General features: G+C 33.7%; 2 protein-coding genes across 2 annotated transcripts; both read right to left on the bottom strand.

Moving 5' to 3' along the window:
* Window positions 1-9851: 9851 nt before the first annotated feature.
* Window positions 9852-10886, bottom strand: LOC125217519. The gene is made up of 2 exons (XM_048119034.1): window positions 10690-10886; window positions 9852-10284 (listed from the first exon to the last, which is right to left on the bottom strand). The coding sequence occupies exons 1-2, from the start codon at window positions 10814-10816 to the stop codon at window positions 9986-9988; spliced, it is 426 nt and encodes a 141-aa protein (XP_047974991.1). The 5' UTR covers window positions 10817-10886; the 3' UTR covers window positions 9852-9985.
* Window positions 10887-12153: 1267 nt separating this feature from the next.
* On the bottom strand, window positions 12154-14936 carry LOC125224469 (IAA-amino acid hydrolase ILR1-like 5). The gene is made up of 5 exons (XM_048127874.1): window positions 14543-14936; window positions 14008-14133; window positions 13101-13415; window positions 12889-13017; window positions 12154-12598 (listed from the first exon to the last, which is right to left on the bottom strand). The coding sequence occupies exons 1-5, from the start codon at window positions 14888-14890 to the stop codon at window positions 12221-12223; spliced, it is 1296 nt and encodes a 431-aa protein (XP_047983831.1). The 5' UTR covers window positions 14891-14936; the 3' UTR covers window positions 12154-12220.
* Between the last annotated feature and the right edge of the window lie 459 nt (window positions 14937-15395).

The raw sequence follows: 15395 nt of genomic DNA, 5'->3' as shown, positions 1-15395 counted from the left end.
TTCAAATTCCCATCCTTATATATCAATTAAATTTAAATTATCAAAATTTTTGGTTTCATTTATCAAATTTGGTCCCTTGGGAAATTAAAATTCCAAATTTTTTTTATTAGGTAAAAACAATATATGGAATGGGTGTGTATTTGTGGCAATACCCAATTTTTATAATTATTTAAATTTTAATTATCTATTTTTTCTAGGGGAAATTTCTTTTTGTGGAATTGGGGGAATGGGAACTAAAAATTCAATTCTAAATCAAAAAATATTTTTTGTCCAAATATTGAAATTGAAATTTAAAGCTCCATTCTTTTTTTTTGAAAACTAAATTTCCCATGATACCGTTTTTAAAAGCTGAAAAATTTTTCACAATTTAGGTAAATTTTAAAAATCTTTATTGGAGCTTCTGATATTAAATTTTTAATTATGTCCCTCAATCGTTTATATGATTCACAATTTCAGATTTTCCTTACTAAAATTGAGAAATTATTTTTTGGTATGTGAATATTATTTTGGCATGTCATATATGTTGGATTTGATGTGTTGGATAACATTTGAACGGGTGTGTTGGTATGAAACAAAATTAATTTATTTTCAAATTAAAAAGTTAAATTTTGTATAAAAGGGTTTTTATGCATATTTATTTTTGAAAACTATTATGGAACAAGGAAGATTGCTGCTTGGATTAGATGTGTACATACAAAATGTGGGGGCGTGGTTCATAAGAATAAGGAAGCTTCTAGATGAGAGTTAGTTAGTACCTTTGTTAAAAATTTAATTTTTATGTGCAGTGAAATTAGCGATCTAATTTAATTTAAGAGTATAAAGAAATTTTTTACCCGTTTCTTATCCATCAAGTAAAAATCGTTTCTTTTTTTAATCAAAAATCTCTTTTTTCTCCACGATTATGGAGTTTTTTTATCTTTTTTTTACGGAGGGGTGAAAATTTCATGTTCCTTTTTTTTGGCTTCAATCCCTTTTTTTTTCCTTGTTTTCCCTTTTCTCCTTCCAATCCTTAGCGTCGAAATCATCCCCCAATCAATTTGAGGATGTTTTCCCATTATTTACTTGCACCCCAGCAATCCGGGCTAAATTTGGTTCCCTGAGATTCTCACCGGATCTAACCATTAAGCGGGTAGATGCTTTCTCTTCTTTCCAGCTAAGAACAAGATCCCCCTTCATCAATGGCACTCTTCTTGGGGGGATGAAAATCATTTGTTGCTTCCCCCTTTTAATCTTTTTATCCCCGCATGGTAAGTCTCTGGGGAAAAATTTCCCTTTTCCCCCAGATCCGTTCGAGTGTTATTTTTTTTGGACGATCCCTTTTAAAACCCCCGGGCGATCTTGGCGATCGATTTTCTCTCTGATTACGCCCCGGTTTGGCTTGGGCGGAATCATGAACTTAACCCCCAAAGTTCTTGATGTTAACTCCTACTTCACCAATCTCGGGGTTCTTTGGGTGAATTTCGTCCCCCGGCCCGGTTCTTGGTGCACAGAAAATTTGCCATTGGATAAGGCGGAGGTGGCACTCTTTGGGGAAAAGAGTCCCTATCGTTTCCCTTATTGGCTTGACCCCAAAACCTCCCACCCGGATCACAATATTACCATGTTTCCCTTTCCCTCCTACCCAAAGGTCTTCTCTAGGGGTTTTTCGGGGGGGAAAGGGGCGGAGAAATATTGGTAAAGGTCTAAAAAAATCGTGGTTTCTCAGGCCATTCCTGTTTCTAGTAAAACGGTTTTTTGCCCCGAATTTTTTGCTTCCTTTCATTTGGGGGGAGGGAAATCTCTTGTGGGAACCCCCTAATCCCTATTGATAAGTGTTTTGCTCTACATGGTTTCCCTTTGGTTTTGGCGGGAGGGAGAGGGGGTTTGTTCCCAAATCCGGGGGACTACCCCCGGGTCAGGTTCCCGGTAAACATGATTGATGATAATTTTCGGATGGGGTTGAAAGGCATCGATGCTCCTCCGGCTCCTACCCAATCTCCCCCTAATTCCTTTTTGCCATCTTGAAACATTGTCGGGGAAAATGATGAGTTTCTTGCGGGAAAAACAACACATCCCCAAAAATGCATCTCGGCTTCTTCATCGAGCTTTTACGCCGCACTCACTCTACTCACTCTCCTCTTCCCTTCATCCTCTCGGCAACCACACTTAAACCCCAATCCTTTTTTTCCCCTTTTTTGGCACTTTTTTAAAAAATTGCTCCCCTTTTTTGGATTATTGACCCCGGTGCAACACTCACGTCATTGTAACTTGTCATTATTCCATACTTCATCCCCTGGTTAGTGATGCTTGTGAATTTCCCCAAGGGGGGGACGGCTATAGTAATTTCATTTGGGAAAATTTCCCACCCGGCCATCACTCTCATTGATTCTCTGTGTTCCCTTTTTCACTTTCAATCTAATCTCGAGTTCTCTAACAAGTTCCCAGCACATACAGTTAATTTTACTCATAATTTTTCTCCTTATTGGGGGAAGCTTCACGGGGGGACTTTGATTGGGAAGGGAAACGTTTTGGAAATCTTTATATTTTGCTTTTAAAAGTTTAAAGGTAATACCCCTTTTTCTTTTTCCTTATTGAGAAAATTTTCCCCAAATTCGATAATGTAGTTAATCTTTGTTTTGTTGATGTTTGGCATATGAGGCAAAGGTCTCCCTCTTTGGGTAAACTCAAATGCATCCCCGATGTTTTGCGGTTGTCTAATAGAACCCCCTTCTCTTTGTGAAATTTGTCCTTTAGCAAAACAAAAGCATCACCCTTTTCCCTTTCACTAGGTTTTTCTGCCAAACATCTTTGATCTAAACCCCCTTTTGTGATGTATGGGGCCCCCTTTTCTCCCCCCTATTTCCCCAAAGGGTTTTTTCACTTTTTTTACGACAATAGTTGATGATAAGCCCAGTTGTGTGGACATTCTTAATGAAATTAAGTCGATGTGAGAGACATTATGGTGCAATTTTTTTATTTTGTCCAAACTCAATTTTTGGAAAAATCAAGATGATCAAAATGATAATGCACACGAGTTCAACTTTCTTTCTTTATAGTGCTTTTTTTTCCGTGGTGCGGGTTTTATTTTGTAGAACACCCCCCGGGAAAATGCAAAAGTTGAGAGGGAAAACCCAAAACCTCCCAAATGTGGCTCGGAGCCTTCTATTTCAATTTATCTTCTTTGGGAAAAATGGGGGTGATTGCATCCTTACCGACATACTTGATTAACAAGGGAAAACCCTCCCCTTTTCCTGAATCAAACCAACTCCCTTTTCCCTATTCTTTTCAATAAACCACCATCTTACTCCCTTTTGAAAGTTTTAGTTTTTATCTTTTGCCTCCAAAACCCACAACGAGGCAGAGATAAATTTTTTCCAAGGGGGTTCCCAAATGTATTTTTTTTGGCTATCCCCCTTTGGGTATAAAAAAATATAAAGTTCGACCTTGACAACATCCCCGGGAAAACATTACCGGGGAAAAGTTGTCTTCCATGAATCTGTTTTCCTTTTTCTCTCTCCCACCCGGGCCCCTTTTCCCCCAACCTCTTCCCTTTGGCCACACTACATATTGACCTCCAACCCTCCCATCTCGGGCTCCCTCCCACCTCCTGACACCACCACTATCCCTCCACATCCCTCATCCCGACTCAGTTCAGGAAAAAACCCCTCCCCCCCTTGGATCGGGGGGGGATTGTTATACCTCCCCTCACTTAACGGACTTTTTACGAATTCGGGCCCCCTTAAACCCCAATACCCCTTTCCCCCATCTCAATCTCTCCGGACTATCTCCAAGCTCCTCCCATTCATGGTTCTTATGACGGGTGTTTGAACCGCCAAGTTTTGGGCCAAAATACTCCGGTTTGGCGAATGCGATTCAAGAGGAAAAACCCCTTTCTCATTAAAAAGAAATTGGAACACAGCCACGTGGAAAGACCAGAAAACAGTTTTAGGAATTTTTAAAGGAAGAAAGGGGAAAGACAAAGGGTTTTTGCCCCAAAGGAAAATCAGCAGAAGGGGTAGAAGGGGAATTAAAGTTGAGCCTTTTTGGGAAATAATTTTTGGGTGTTTTTATTTTATTGGGGGGCTTTTTATCTAGAAAAAATTAACCTTTTTGGGAAAAAGAGGGAAAACACTTACACCCCCTTTAAGCGAGGGAAGGCTTTTTGGTTTAAAAAGAATATTGCCCCCAAAAACAGGCCTCCAAAAAAGGTACCCCAAATTAGAAGTTTTGAGTGGTTTTGGACCGGAAAGCCTCGGAATCCCTATTTTTTTAAGATTAATTGACACGCAACAGATGTTGCACAAATTTTTTCATTATTTTATTAATTTTGATTTTAGTATTAGTGCTATTTGTAAGCATATTAGTTGACTGTCTAAAATAATCATGGCTGTACACAATAAAATATTATAATATCTATATATCTTTTCATTGCTTAATTAGTATAAGTACTAATTGATTTTAATAGGTACGAGTTTAAAATGATTGCTGTATCAATAATTGATTTTTATTTTTTACATTTTATAACACGCTTTTCACGATTAGTTTATTTTTGGGCACATATTTTTAATAAATTCAAAAACGACAGCTTTAAATATCACTTTTGCTATCCAAATTTTGTGAGCCTATTAATAATGGCTCAATTATGCACATCAATAATTTGGTCACGATAATATTTATATTTGGTTACATCAATTACATAAAACTTGCACATTATCATACACAATTACAAAAAAATCACCCAACCCTCAACCAAAGCAGTAAAAATGAAAGAAAAATAATTTATGTGTATTATTATTATATTCTGTATTACTATTACATAGTACAAAAAAACAATAAAAGAAGATGAAAAATCTGTAAGTATATATAAAAAGATGATGAAAATATTTGAAGATGAAATTAAAAATACATGAAAAAGGAAGAATCTGCAGAAGTGGAAGTGAAAGCAGAATGCAGAGACCTCAAGAATTGAAACTCGATACGACGTCGTCGCGGCAGAAAATTAATCTCCTCTCTCATTCTTGCCATCATCAAGCTGTATTCTTCCATTAATTCCACCATTTTCCCCACTTTTATCATCTCTCTCTCTCTCTTGAAAAGCTTAGTGAAGAGGGGACTAAGTTTATATAGGAAAGCTGGGCCCTTTGGATTTTTGAATTTTATTTTGAATAATTCAAATCTTTGTGAGTTTCCACCTAATTTATATAATTTGTGGATGGAAGAACACTTCATGAAAAATATAGTTTTTGACTTTTGTAGTTATTTATAAATTAAATGAATCGCATTTATTAAGGTATTAATAAATAAGAATTAATTAATGAGGTGTCTATTATTCCATTTTCATATAGCTAGTATAACATAGAATTGTAAATATTTGTTTTTTATTCAACCCAAGTGGTACAACTCAATTTTTCTCAAAAAGAAGAGAAAGATAATATTCATGAATATCACATAGTAATTTTTCTAAAATTTTTCTAAAATGAAAATATAATACTACATGATTTTAACATACCTTCCATATTAGACAACGATAGTAACGTCGACCTGGGTTAGCAGTTGTCCTAGATATCGCAATCTCAGCTTCAAGATCATGATTACAGTTCACAATTTCAGAACGAGGCTAATTCCAATTGAAACTTACCCGTAAGAAGAAGAAGAAGAAGAAGAAGAAGAAGGACCTGAATTGAATTCAAAAATTCAAAAATTCAAAATTTCAAAATTAAAACCAGAATTGCAATTTGAACATAACATAACTTACCTTCAAAATTAAAACCTGTTTATCAAGAAAAAAAATCATATGCTAAATAAAATAATAACAAATTACTATTTCTCTCTCAAATGAAATCCCCAAAATTTGCATAGTACGGGAACCCTAAAACCCTAAATCGAGTTGTCGACGATGAACCCTAAACCCCTAATTCGAGTTGCCAATCGAGTAGCCTAAATCGACGGCCGAGGATGAAATCCATACGTCACATGATAGAAAAATCAACAGAAGCACACTAACTCAGGGATGGCGATGCCAGGGTTGACGAGACGAAGGTAGAAGCAGACTAATAACGAAAAAGGACGAAATGAGAGAAATAAATTAAATAGAGAGAGATAAAGATTAATTCACATAACTCATCAACTGCGCATCATAGGAAATCTGCACCAAATATAATCAATCATGTATGATTTGACAAGACAAAACTCTACCGGTATGTGAAGATGCAGAGTAGGCATGGGCGGACGCAGAAAATTTTGGCTGTAGGGGCTTCATTATACTATCTCCGTCTTTTAAAAATATAAATTATTTCTATTTTAGTTCGACACTTAAAATTAGGAAGTTTTTATTTTAAGAAATTTTATTTCTCTTTTATAAAGTAGAACTCATTCTCCACTAAGAATACTTTAATCACTTTTTCTTTTTCTTTTTTCTTATCTTTTTTTTTTACTTTAATAATTTCAGTTTTTCAAAAACGAAGGTAGTATGTACTCCTATATAAATTTAGTTACAATTTTATACATAAAACTAGTTCAATACGTAAATTAAAATGTTATCATAAAGTAGTAGATAAAATTAATTCTATATAATAAATCACAGTATCCTATATAAATTTATTTACAATTTTAATGCAATTTTTTTCATATTTTCATTCTTAATTTTACATAATAATAATGTACTAGTATACATGAAAAATTATGAAAACGAAACAAAATTTTCCATAATTTAATCCGCAATCATTCAATTAAAACTAAGTAATCAATTTGAAATTTTATGTCCACTAATCAAATTCTAAATTAACAAAGCGTATTTATTTTTCCATTATTAACCGCTATAAAAGTACGATACCACAATTCCCAATATAATAAAGAAAGCTTTTATTATAATTATATTATATTAATTTTATTAGATAATCTTCTTCCTCACGCTGCAGCCATTGTTATTCTTTTTCTCTATAACTTTTTGTTCCCATGTTATTTCAGCCCTTCCTATCATTTAATTTTCGAAGTTTCAATCTTCAATAGCATTATTTGGTGAGGGTTGGTGATGGTTCTCGAAAATTTTGAAAATTTTGGAAGTAGAAAAAAAGTAAAAAAAAAAATTTGAGTAGGATTGCGGTTTTCAGACAAAATTGTCCTTCAAGTCATTTGGATATTTTTATCCGTAAAATGAGTGAAAAAACTTCGTTTGTGATTATTTTATTAGACCCCTCTGACATTTTTTTTAGGGGTCACTTATATCATAAGTCCAAAAATTAGAAATACTTGGTGTAGGTCACCCAATTTTATAAATGTAATCTATCACTAGTTAGTGTAAAAAAAACTCAACTCAAATGATAGTTATTAAGATTCGACTCAAATATAATTAAAAAATTAATAAAATTGCAAATACTGACGCGTAACACGGTCTTGCTGTTGCACAATATTATTTTTCAATTATTTTCTTAATTTCGATTCAGTTATTTTAAAATCGATTCCAATTTAATGAAATGTGAATTTATTGTTTCGATATCCACTTGTGAACCCATTGTTGACTTTGTCAAAAATAATCACTGTTGTTACGTCCTCTAAAATATTTAATTAAGAAATTATATTTTAATAATGCTCAAATTTCCCAAAGTAATCTTTTCATTGTTTAATTAGTAGGAGTAGTAATTGATTGTCGTAGGTACGACTTAAGAGTTCAAACGATGGTAGTATTAATATCGTAATCAGATTTAATGTTTTATAACATTATACACACTACTATACGAGCTAGTATACGCTTTTCACGATTAATTTATTTTTATCACAATATAATCAGTAAATTAATAATCAATTGTATATAAATTTTAAAACGACATGCAGCTTTAAATATCATTTTCGTTATCCAAAATTTGAGAGCTTATAATTATAATCCTATGACTCGGAAATCGGAATTAATCAAAAATTTAATTTTATTATGTTTTACAAAATTTTTTTACCACATTTTCAATTTACACATTTACCACAATCTCATTTTTATACCACCATTTCAATTTACACATGGTACATAATGAAACCTCATGAACCACAGAAACAAAAATAATATAGTAGATCTTTTTTTATTTGTATTATGTAGTATTACAACAAAACAAAACAATTTGTTGTGACAGAATAGATCAATTGTGTAATCGAGGTAATAAGAAAACGTAAAGAGATCCATAATTTACGTGGTTCACCAACGTTGTGTTGGCTATGTCCACGGACGAAAACGGAGAACATATATTATTCAGAGTGTTTTCAGATTACAGAATTATGCGCCCTACTTTATATAAATAGGTACACAGACGACGGGCTAGGGCCAATATAAAATTAAGACCTAAAACAGATTTAAGGCATACTAACACAATTAAAAACAGGTGAAAATCTCAAGTACTATAAATTAAGGGATGTTTGTTTTATTTAAAGAGAATATTAGAAGATGAAATTAAAAATACATGAAAAAAGAAGAATCTGCAGAAGTGGAAGTAGAAGCAGAATGCAGAGACCTCAAGAACTGAAACTCGATACGACGTCGTCGCGGCAGCAGCAAATCAATCTCCTCTCTCATTCTTGCAATCACCAAGCTGCATTCTTCCATTAATTCCACCATTTTTCCCACTTTTATCATCTCTCTCTCTCTTAAAAACCTTAATTTGTGAAAGAGGGGTTTGTGTTTATATATAGGAAAGCATGGGCCCTAATTTGGATTAATTTTAGTTGAATTATTCTAAAGTTTGGCTACTTCTATTTCTCTAAAGTTGATGTGTAAAATCAAAATCGAGTTCGGTTTATTCAAGACAATATTATTCATATAGTTTATTAATGCAGTTATGTCGTAATTTCCTTATTTAATTCGTCACAAAAATCATAAAATTGAAAGTTTATTTCATTTTCTTAATTGAGCTCAATATATTATCAACATTTTATTGAGCATAAATTATCTTTGTTTTATGATAAATTAGATGAGAGACAAGCTATACGGAGTCCATCTTCCACGAGAATAGTCAAAATTAGCTTTTTTAACTTTTCATATTACTATTCAATTTTCGTGTCACACATTAATAATAAATCAAATATTTACCAGTATAATTTAAGGTTTAGGTAAAGAAAAAGTCAAAACTGAAGTGCAAATACTCGAAAACACTTTTTGGAATTGCATATTCATTATTCACATTCATTGTCAAATCAAATTAAAATAGTTGAAATTTTAAAAAGTTATGGATTATGAATCTACACTTTCATATACCATAGTTCCATCTCATTTTAAACCACAATTCAATTGTTTTGAGTATAAATTTTCATGAACTTCTCTTTATACTTAATCATTTTTTCTTTCAAATTATGGATCCATAAGCCCGCGACCAACTCCTAACGATTTAATTGAAGAAATTATCTACACTTTATAAGTCTCCTCGATGAATAATTAACATTTGCTATCATGCATGTAATTTTTTAATTTCGATTTTGTAGTCATCTTAATTTGAAAAATTGTGTATTTTTCTTTTCAATCATGTTTTTTATTTCACTTATCCGCATATGAATATAATTAAGATTTAAATAAGAAAAAATAAAATAAAGGACTAAACTTATAAATAGGTGGCACAACTCAAATTTTCTCTAAAAAGCAGAGAAATAAATATAAAAATAATATTCATGAATCTCCCACAATTTTTTTTTTCTAAAACGAGTTTGATCGATTAAAAACACTTTGTTTATATAGGAAAGCTGGGCCCTTTGGATTTTGAAATTTTATTTTGAATAATTCAAATGTTTGTGAGTTTCCACCTAATTTATAATAGTATAATTTGTGGATGAATGAACACTTAATGAAAAATAGAGTTTTCGACTTTTGTAGTTATTTATAAATTTATTAAGGTATTAATAAATGAAATTAATTAATGAGGTGTTTATTACTCAGTAGAATTGTAAATATTTGTTTTTACCAACCCAAGTGGTACAAGTCAATTTTTCTCAAAAAGTAGAGAAAGATAATATTCATGAGTAATTTTTCTCATATTTTCTAAAATGAGTTTGATCTATTAAACACTCTTTTCAGAGCTCTCCAATTCAAGTTTAGGGATTGTGGTTTGATGAGAGCCAAATATTTTGCAGAATTGTTGTTAATAGAAATGGAAGAATGTTGTGGCGATGAAGGGGCGGAACCAACACCCAACTCTTGCACTCGAATTTCATCTTCCAATTCCCAAAACCGTGCTCCTCTCCTCTTCTTCTTCACTTTCGACAGAACATCGCATTTGTCACAAATTCCCCACACCCTCACCTTTTGTTGCTCAAAATCTACATTAACTGAATAAATACCTGTAAAATAAAATTTGTTATGGCTTAATATTTATGAAATAAAATTCTAATGCTTCCTAATTCAGTGATTAATGAGTACATTTTAAAGAGAGTATTAAATATATTTTGTTAATATGAGTAAAAATAAATGTATTAGGAGTATTATCTTGGGGACAAATGGAGCAAAAAATTCACACAGATTTTTTAGAAACATTATCTTCGATTCCTTGTTTTTATTTTTATTTCCAAGAGCCCAAATTTAACTAGAACTGGGCCAATGAGAAATCTAAGCATCAAGATAGATGCTAACTCAATACTTATAATTCATCAAATGCAACTTCAAGTCTTTCAAAAACCTCATCATCATAAAAACTATGAGAATATCGATTAAAAATTTGATAAATTATAAGAAAAATGATTAATTACCTTTGAGATTAGCCAAAGCATTCTTGATTTTCCTCTCACATCCAAAAGAATACAAAGGCACCATCATCTCTACATATTGTGCCTCAACATTCTTTTGTGCTACAACTATTTGAAGCTCTTCACTCATTCTCAATACTTACCTTGTTTTCTCTCTCTCAATTTTATGAGTGAATACTTGCTTCTCTCTCTATAGCTATATATATAGATAAATATGTATGTCTTAAGATGATAAGTTTAGTCTAATTATCCATTAAAATGTAGCTGACATATATAGGCATGCAGATTCCCTATCAAAAGATGGATTAATTAGGACTACTTTTTATTTGTTCCCATCTCTAAAGTTGCTTTTGCATTGTCACAATGTTTCTTGAAAAAATATTTTGTTAATTTTTTTGATAAAGAGAAAGGAGAAAACTGTTTACTTTTCTCCATAGGTTGTTATAGGAGTATTAACTACTCCATAAGATTAACTCTAAATTACACACATGTATAACAAATAACTCAATTTCAGGTAATTAATAAAAATAGGATTTTCAGATATTTTAATTTGTGTTTTGTTTTCAAAATAAATCCCAATGTAGTTGGGCAATATTTATTTTTGTTTGATTTCGTGGGATTGATATATCATAAGAGGTGCGTGGTTAAGAGTGAGTCACACAAGTTTAATGACGAGTCATAAATTAGAGTTTAATTAATAGAAAAGTTAGGATTAATAGACTTTTAGTGCATGTGGGGTGTTTTTCTTAGCAAAGAAGATGTATGGCAAATTTGGTATCACTAAGTAGTGGGGGATGTGTAGTTTCACTTTAAATTGCATGTTGTCCAAATTTGTGTAATCATCATCTCTATTTTAATATTCATGTGTTGATTATATTAATGATAACTAGATTCCCTATTGTTAGTGCAAATAGGAAGAAGTAGTTAGTAACAAATTATTAAAATTTATTAATTTATGTATTTAGAATATACTACTACATGAGAAGCTCTAAGTATTTAGAATATACAACGTTTAGTTCGTATCAACATTATTTATTTTGCTTTTATATTTAATTTTATTTCTATTATGTCAAATTATTATTAATGTCATTAATTTTAGAAATTAAGTACAATAAGACATTATTATCATTAATTTGAAAAACGAGATAATGAGATTAAGCGGGCCCTACCACGTTGGATCCATTTAATATATACCGCCGGCCGCCCATGTGACGTGCGTATTTATTATTTTTATTATTTTCATTTTCCTTTGAAATTTTGATACAATGATAATTTATCGACTTATATTTCCAACTTTGGTTCTTGTTTATGTCCCTTTTATTTTTTTGTCACTCTAATATGTTTTGCACCACCTTCCCAATCCGAACATATAAACTCATATCAAGAAAATGGACTTTTTTACTATTTTAATTCCCACCAAATATATTTCAATTTTAATCCTATAAATATTTCAATTACATTACAAAATAACACAGAATTAAGCATTTTATTTCAATCATTTTTATCCGATTCATTGTTCAACTTTTACATCCAATTAGATAGCAGAATGGCTGTGATCTCTCAGATAAACTTCCGCGACCGCAGCATGAAGAGCTGCTCCGATCGGGAGAACGTCCTCGTCGAGGAAGAAATACGGCGAATGAGCCGAGTGAACCGCCCCTATCGCCTCGTTCCTGATCCCGATGTTGAATATTTCCCCCGGGATCACCTCCTGATAGAAGGCGAAGTCCTCGCCCGCCATCACCTTCTTCCCCTCCTTCACCTTCTCCGGCCCCAAAAGGAGGCCCCCGACCCTCTCCACGTGCCGATGCAGTCCTTCGTCGTTGAAACAAGCCGGATACGCCGGGTATTCTTCTTCTTTCATGTCAACGTGTGCTGTACATCTCAGTGAAGCCGCCAGCCCTTCGATAACCTACCAACAACCCTAGTTATATACATACCTTACTTTTTTCCAGGTAGAAATATGAGTTGAAAATATTAGCGAAATTGTGGGTCTCACTTATCGTATATATTTTCGTTTTATAATTGAATGAGAGTAAAATGAGTTATCATTTATCGAGAAAGTGAAATTAGATTTCTGTTGACGGACGGACCAAAATGGGAAACTCCGAATCGAGGATATTTGCTATAAATGGATAGATAACACGGGATTCGACAATGCAAACGAACAACTTTTAGTACGAGATGTTAGAGGGAGCTAACCTCGGTAACCCTCCGTTGGAGTTGGCGTAGACCTTCGGTCGTGAGACTTCTGAGCGTACCTCCTATCTCGACGCTGCTGGGAATGACGTTTAACGCAGTCCCGCCTCGTACATACGTGACGGAAAGCACCTGCAAGTTTCGCACTCGAATTTTACGTCAGATTCTATCTAGAATTCGAGAAACGGTAAACAAGCTGCAGAAGCACAACGTACTTGACTATGAAGAGGATCTACTTCCCTCGAGACGAGCTGCTGTAGCGCCAATATAGTATACGATGCAGCAACAATCGGGTCGATGCTGAGGTGGGGTGCTGCAGCGTGCCCGCCTCTTCCAACTATTTTCGCTTCGAAGAAGCTCACTGCAGCAAGAATCGGTCCCGGGATACTCGATATACTTCCCGTTGGATTTGTGAAATCAACGTGCATACCAAATATCGCCTCTGCCTCACCGAGAGCGCCATCTTTTATCATATGGGACGCACCGGCACCTCCCTCCTCGGCAGGCTGAAACAGAAGCCTTACTGTTCCCTTCAACATCAAATGCAAAGGCAAAACACAAAAGAAGATTGAATGTTATTGTTTCTCAATGGTCGAAAAACGCGAATTCTTGAAAGAACGAAGTTATACAACGACGTGCTTGCACTTATCCAACATAGTTTTGTAAGGCCTTCAAGATTTCCATGAAAAACATAACTAATATAAACAAGATTAACAAGACACCTTCTTTTCACTAATCCTACGTTTCAAAATTCTTCGTTCCGTCATTAGAACCAAACGAGTTTTCTGGAAAGAACGGAGTTATACTAATGCACGTTTGCAGAGTCCAACAATGTTTTCTGAGACCTTCAAAATTTCCATCAAAAACATAACTAACACAACCTAGATCAACAAGAGACCTTCTATTCTCTAACTCGTACATTTCAAATTCTTCGACCCATCATCTGAAACAAGTAAGGATTCTGGAATGAATGAAGCTATGCAAATGCATTAGGCAGAGCCCTCCAAATCTACCACAAAAAACATACTAACACAACCTAGTTCAAAAAGCATCAAACATCAAACACTCCGATCAGATTCATTACGAGAAAATCATCATGAATGATTGCAACTAAGTTACAACCTTAAGCTCGTCTTTCCTTTGTTGAAGCAACTTGGCAGCCCCGAGCAGCATAGTAGTATGAGCATCGTGCCCACATCCGTGCATCACACCATCCAATTTGCTCTTGTGCTCCCACTCAACTAGCTCCTATTCACACCCACACACAATAATCAATCACAACAGCAAAAACGAACATCAAACGAAAACCAGTCATACTAACAATAACAGATACATCTGACTTCACAAATTGAAGTTGAAACAGTTATCAATCCATTCTATTATACCTTGAAAAAAACACACACACAATCATCAATTTAGCAACAAAACAAACATCAAGGGATAAAACAGTCAAACTAACAATATAGATACATCTATCTACAAAAACTGAAGTAGAAACAGTTACAAATCCATTCTATTATACCTAAATTTTAAAAACATACACAAAATCATCAATTCAAAGGAAAAACAGTCACACTAGCAATAATTCATATATCTGTCTTGACAAATTGAAACAATTTAAATTAAAAATTCAATCTTGAAATAGAAAAACACGAACTTGCAGCGGAAGAGCGTCCATGTCAGCACGCAGGGCAACAACGGGGCGGGCGCCAGACCCGATTTGAGCGACGACGCCCGTTTTGGCAAATGGGTAGTCGTAAGAAACGCCGAGTTCATCGAGCTTGCTGCGAATTAGGGCGCTGGTGTTGAATTCTTGAAAGCTGAGCTCTGGGTTTTCGTGAATTCTCCTTCTGATTGAGACTAACCAGCCCTTTTCTTTGTGGGCTGAGCTCAGAATCTGGTTCGCGTATTCTTGATCGAAGCTTTTCGATTGCGTTTGGTGATTTGCTAAGTGAGTCACAAGGAGTAGCAAGAAAGCTGAAAACTTGGAGTTGAGAAACATCATGATTTTCTTCGTTGTGTTTAGCCTTTTCAACTAATAATTGCACTTGCACCTATTGAATATCTATATAAGTAGTACAATGTTATTCACATAATATCCCAAATTAGTATACAATGAGTGCCACTTAATAGTTCATAATTCCCCTCAACGCCTAAACTATCCTTGCACAAAAATTTGTTTCAATTTTTACTATTTTTTGTTTTTTTCCTGAAAAGTGTGTTTAAGTTCGATTAAAATTTGTTGGAATTAATTATAAACAGTGCTCGTAACTCTATAATAATAAAAAACAAAGATATACATTAATATGAATAATTATACTTTGTCCATATCATTCGTCTTGAGACTGTAAATTCTTTTGTCATCCCAGTTACACATAAGTCATTTCCCCATTAAGCAAAATTCATAACTTTTTTTTACTTTATTTTCTCATTACTACTATTACTATATACGGGAGTTCTTTATTTTCTCACTTACTCCCTCCATCCAATAAAAATATGTGTATTTAAAA

Source organism: Salvia hispanica, chromosome 4 (genome assembly GCF_023119035.1).
Source record: "Salvia hispanica cultivar TCC Black 2014 chromosome 4, UniMelb_Shisp_WGS_1.0, whole genome shotgun sequence".
NCBI lineage: Eukaryota > Viridiplantae > Streptophyta > Magnoliopsida > Lamiales > Lamiaceae > Salvia > Salvia hispanica.
Note: the sequence above shows the minus strand (reverse complement) of the source record. Positions and strands in the feature narration are given on the sequence as shown.

Excerpts from the sequence above, each read along its gene's own strand:
- LOC125217519 (XM_048119034.1), bottom strand. The coding sequence starts at position 10,816 with ATGAGTGAAGAGCTTCAAATAGTTGTAGCACAAAAGAATGTTGAGGCA. Across the intron at positions 10,285-10,689 it reads TGCTTTGGCTAATCTCAAAG|GTATTTATTCAGTTAATGTA; the intron begins GTAATTAATCAT and ends TTTATTTTACAG.
- LOC125224469 (XM_048127874.1), bottom strand. The coding sequence starts at position 14,890 with ATGATGTTTCTCAACTCCAAGTTTTCAGCTTTCTTGCTACTCCTTGTG. Across the intron at positions 14,134-14,542 it reads TGGACGCTCTTCCGCTGCAA|GAGCTAGTTGAGTGGGAGCA; the intron begins GTTCGTGTTTTT and ends GGGTGTGAATAG. Across the intron at positions 13,018-13,100 it reads TAGATCCTCTTCATAGTCAA|GTGCTTTCCGTCACGTATGT; the intron begins GTACGTTGTGCT and ends CGAAACTTGCAG.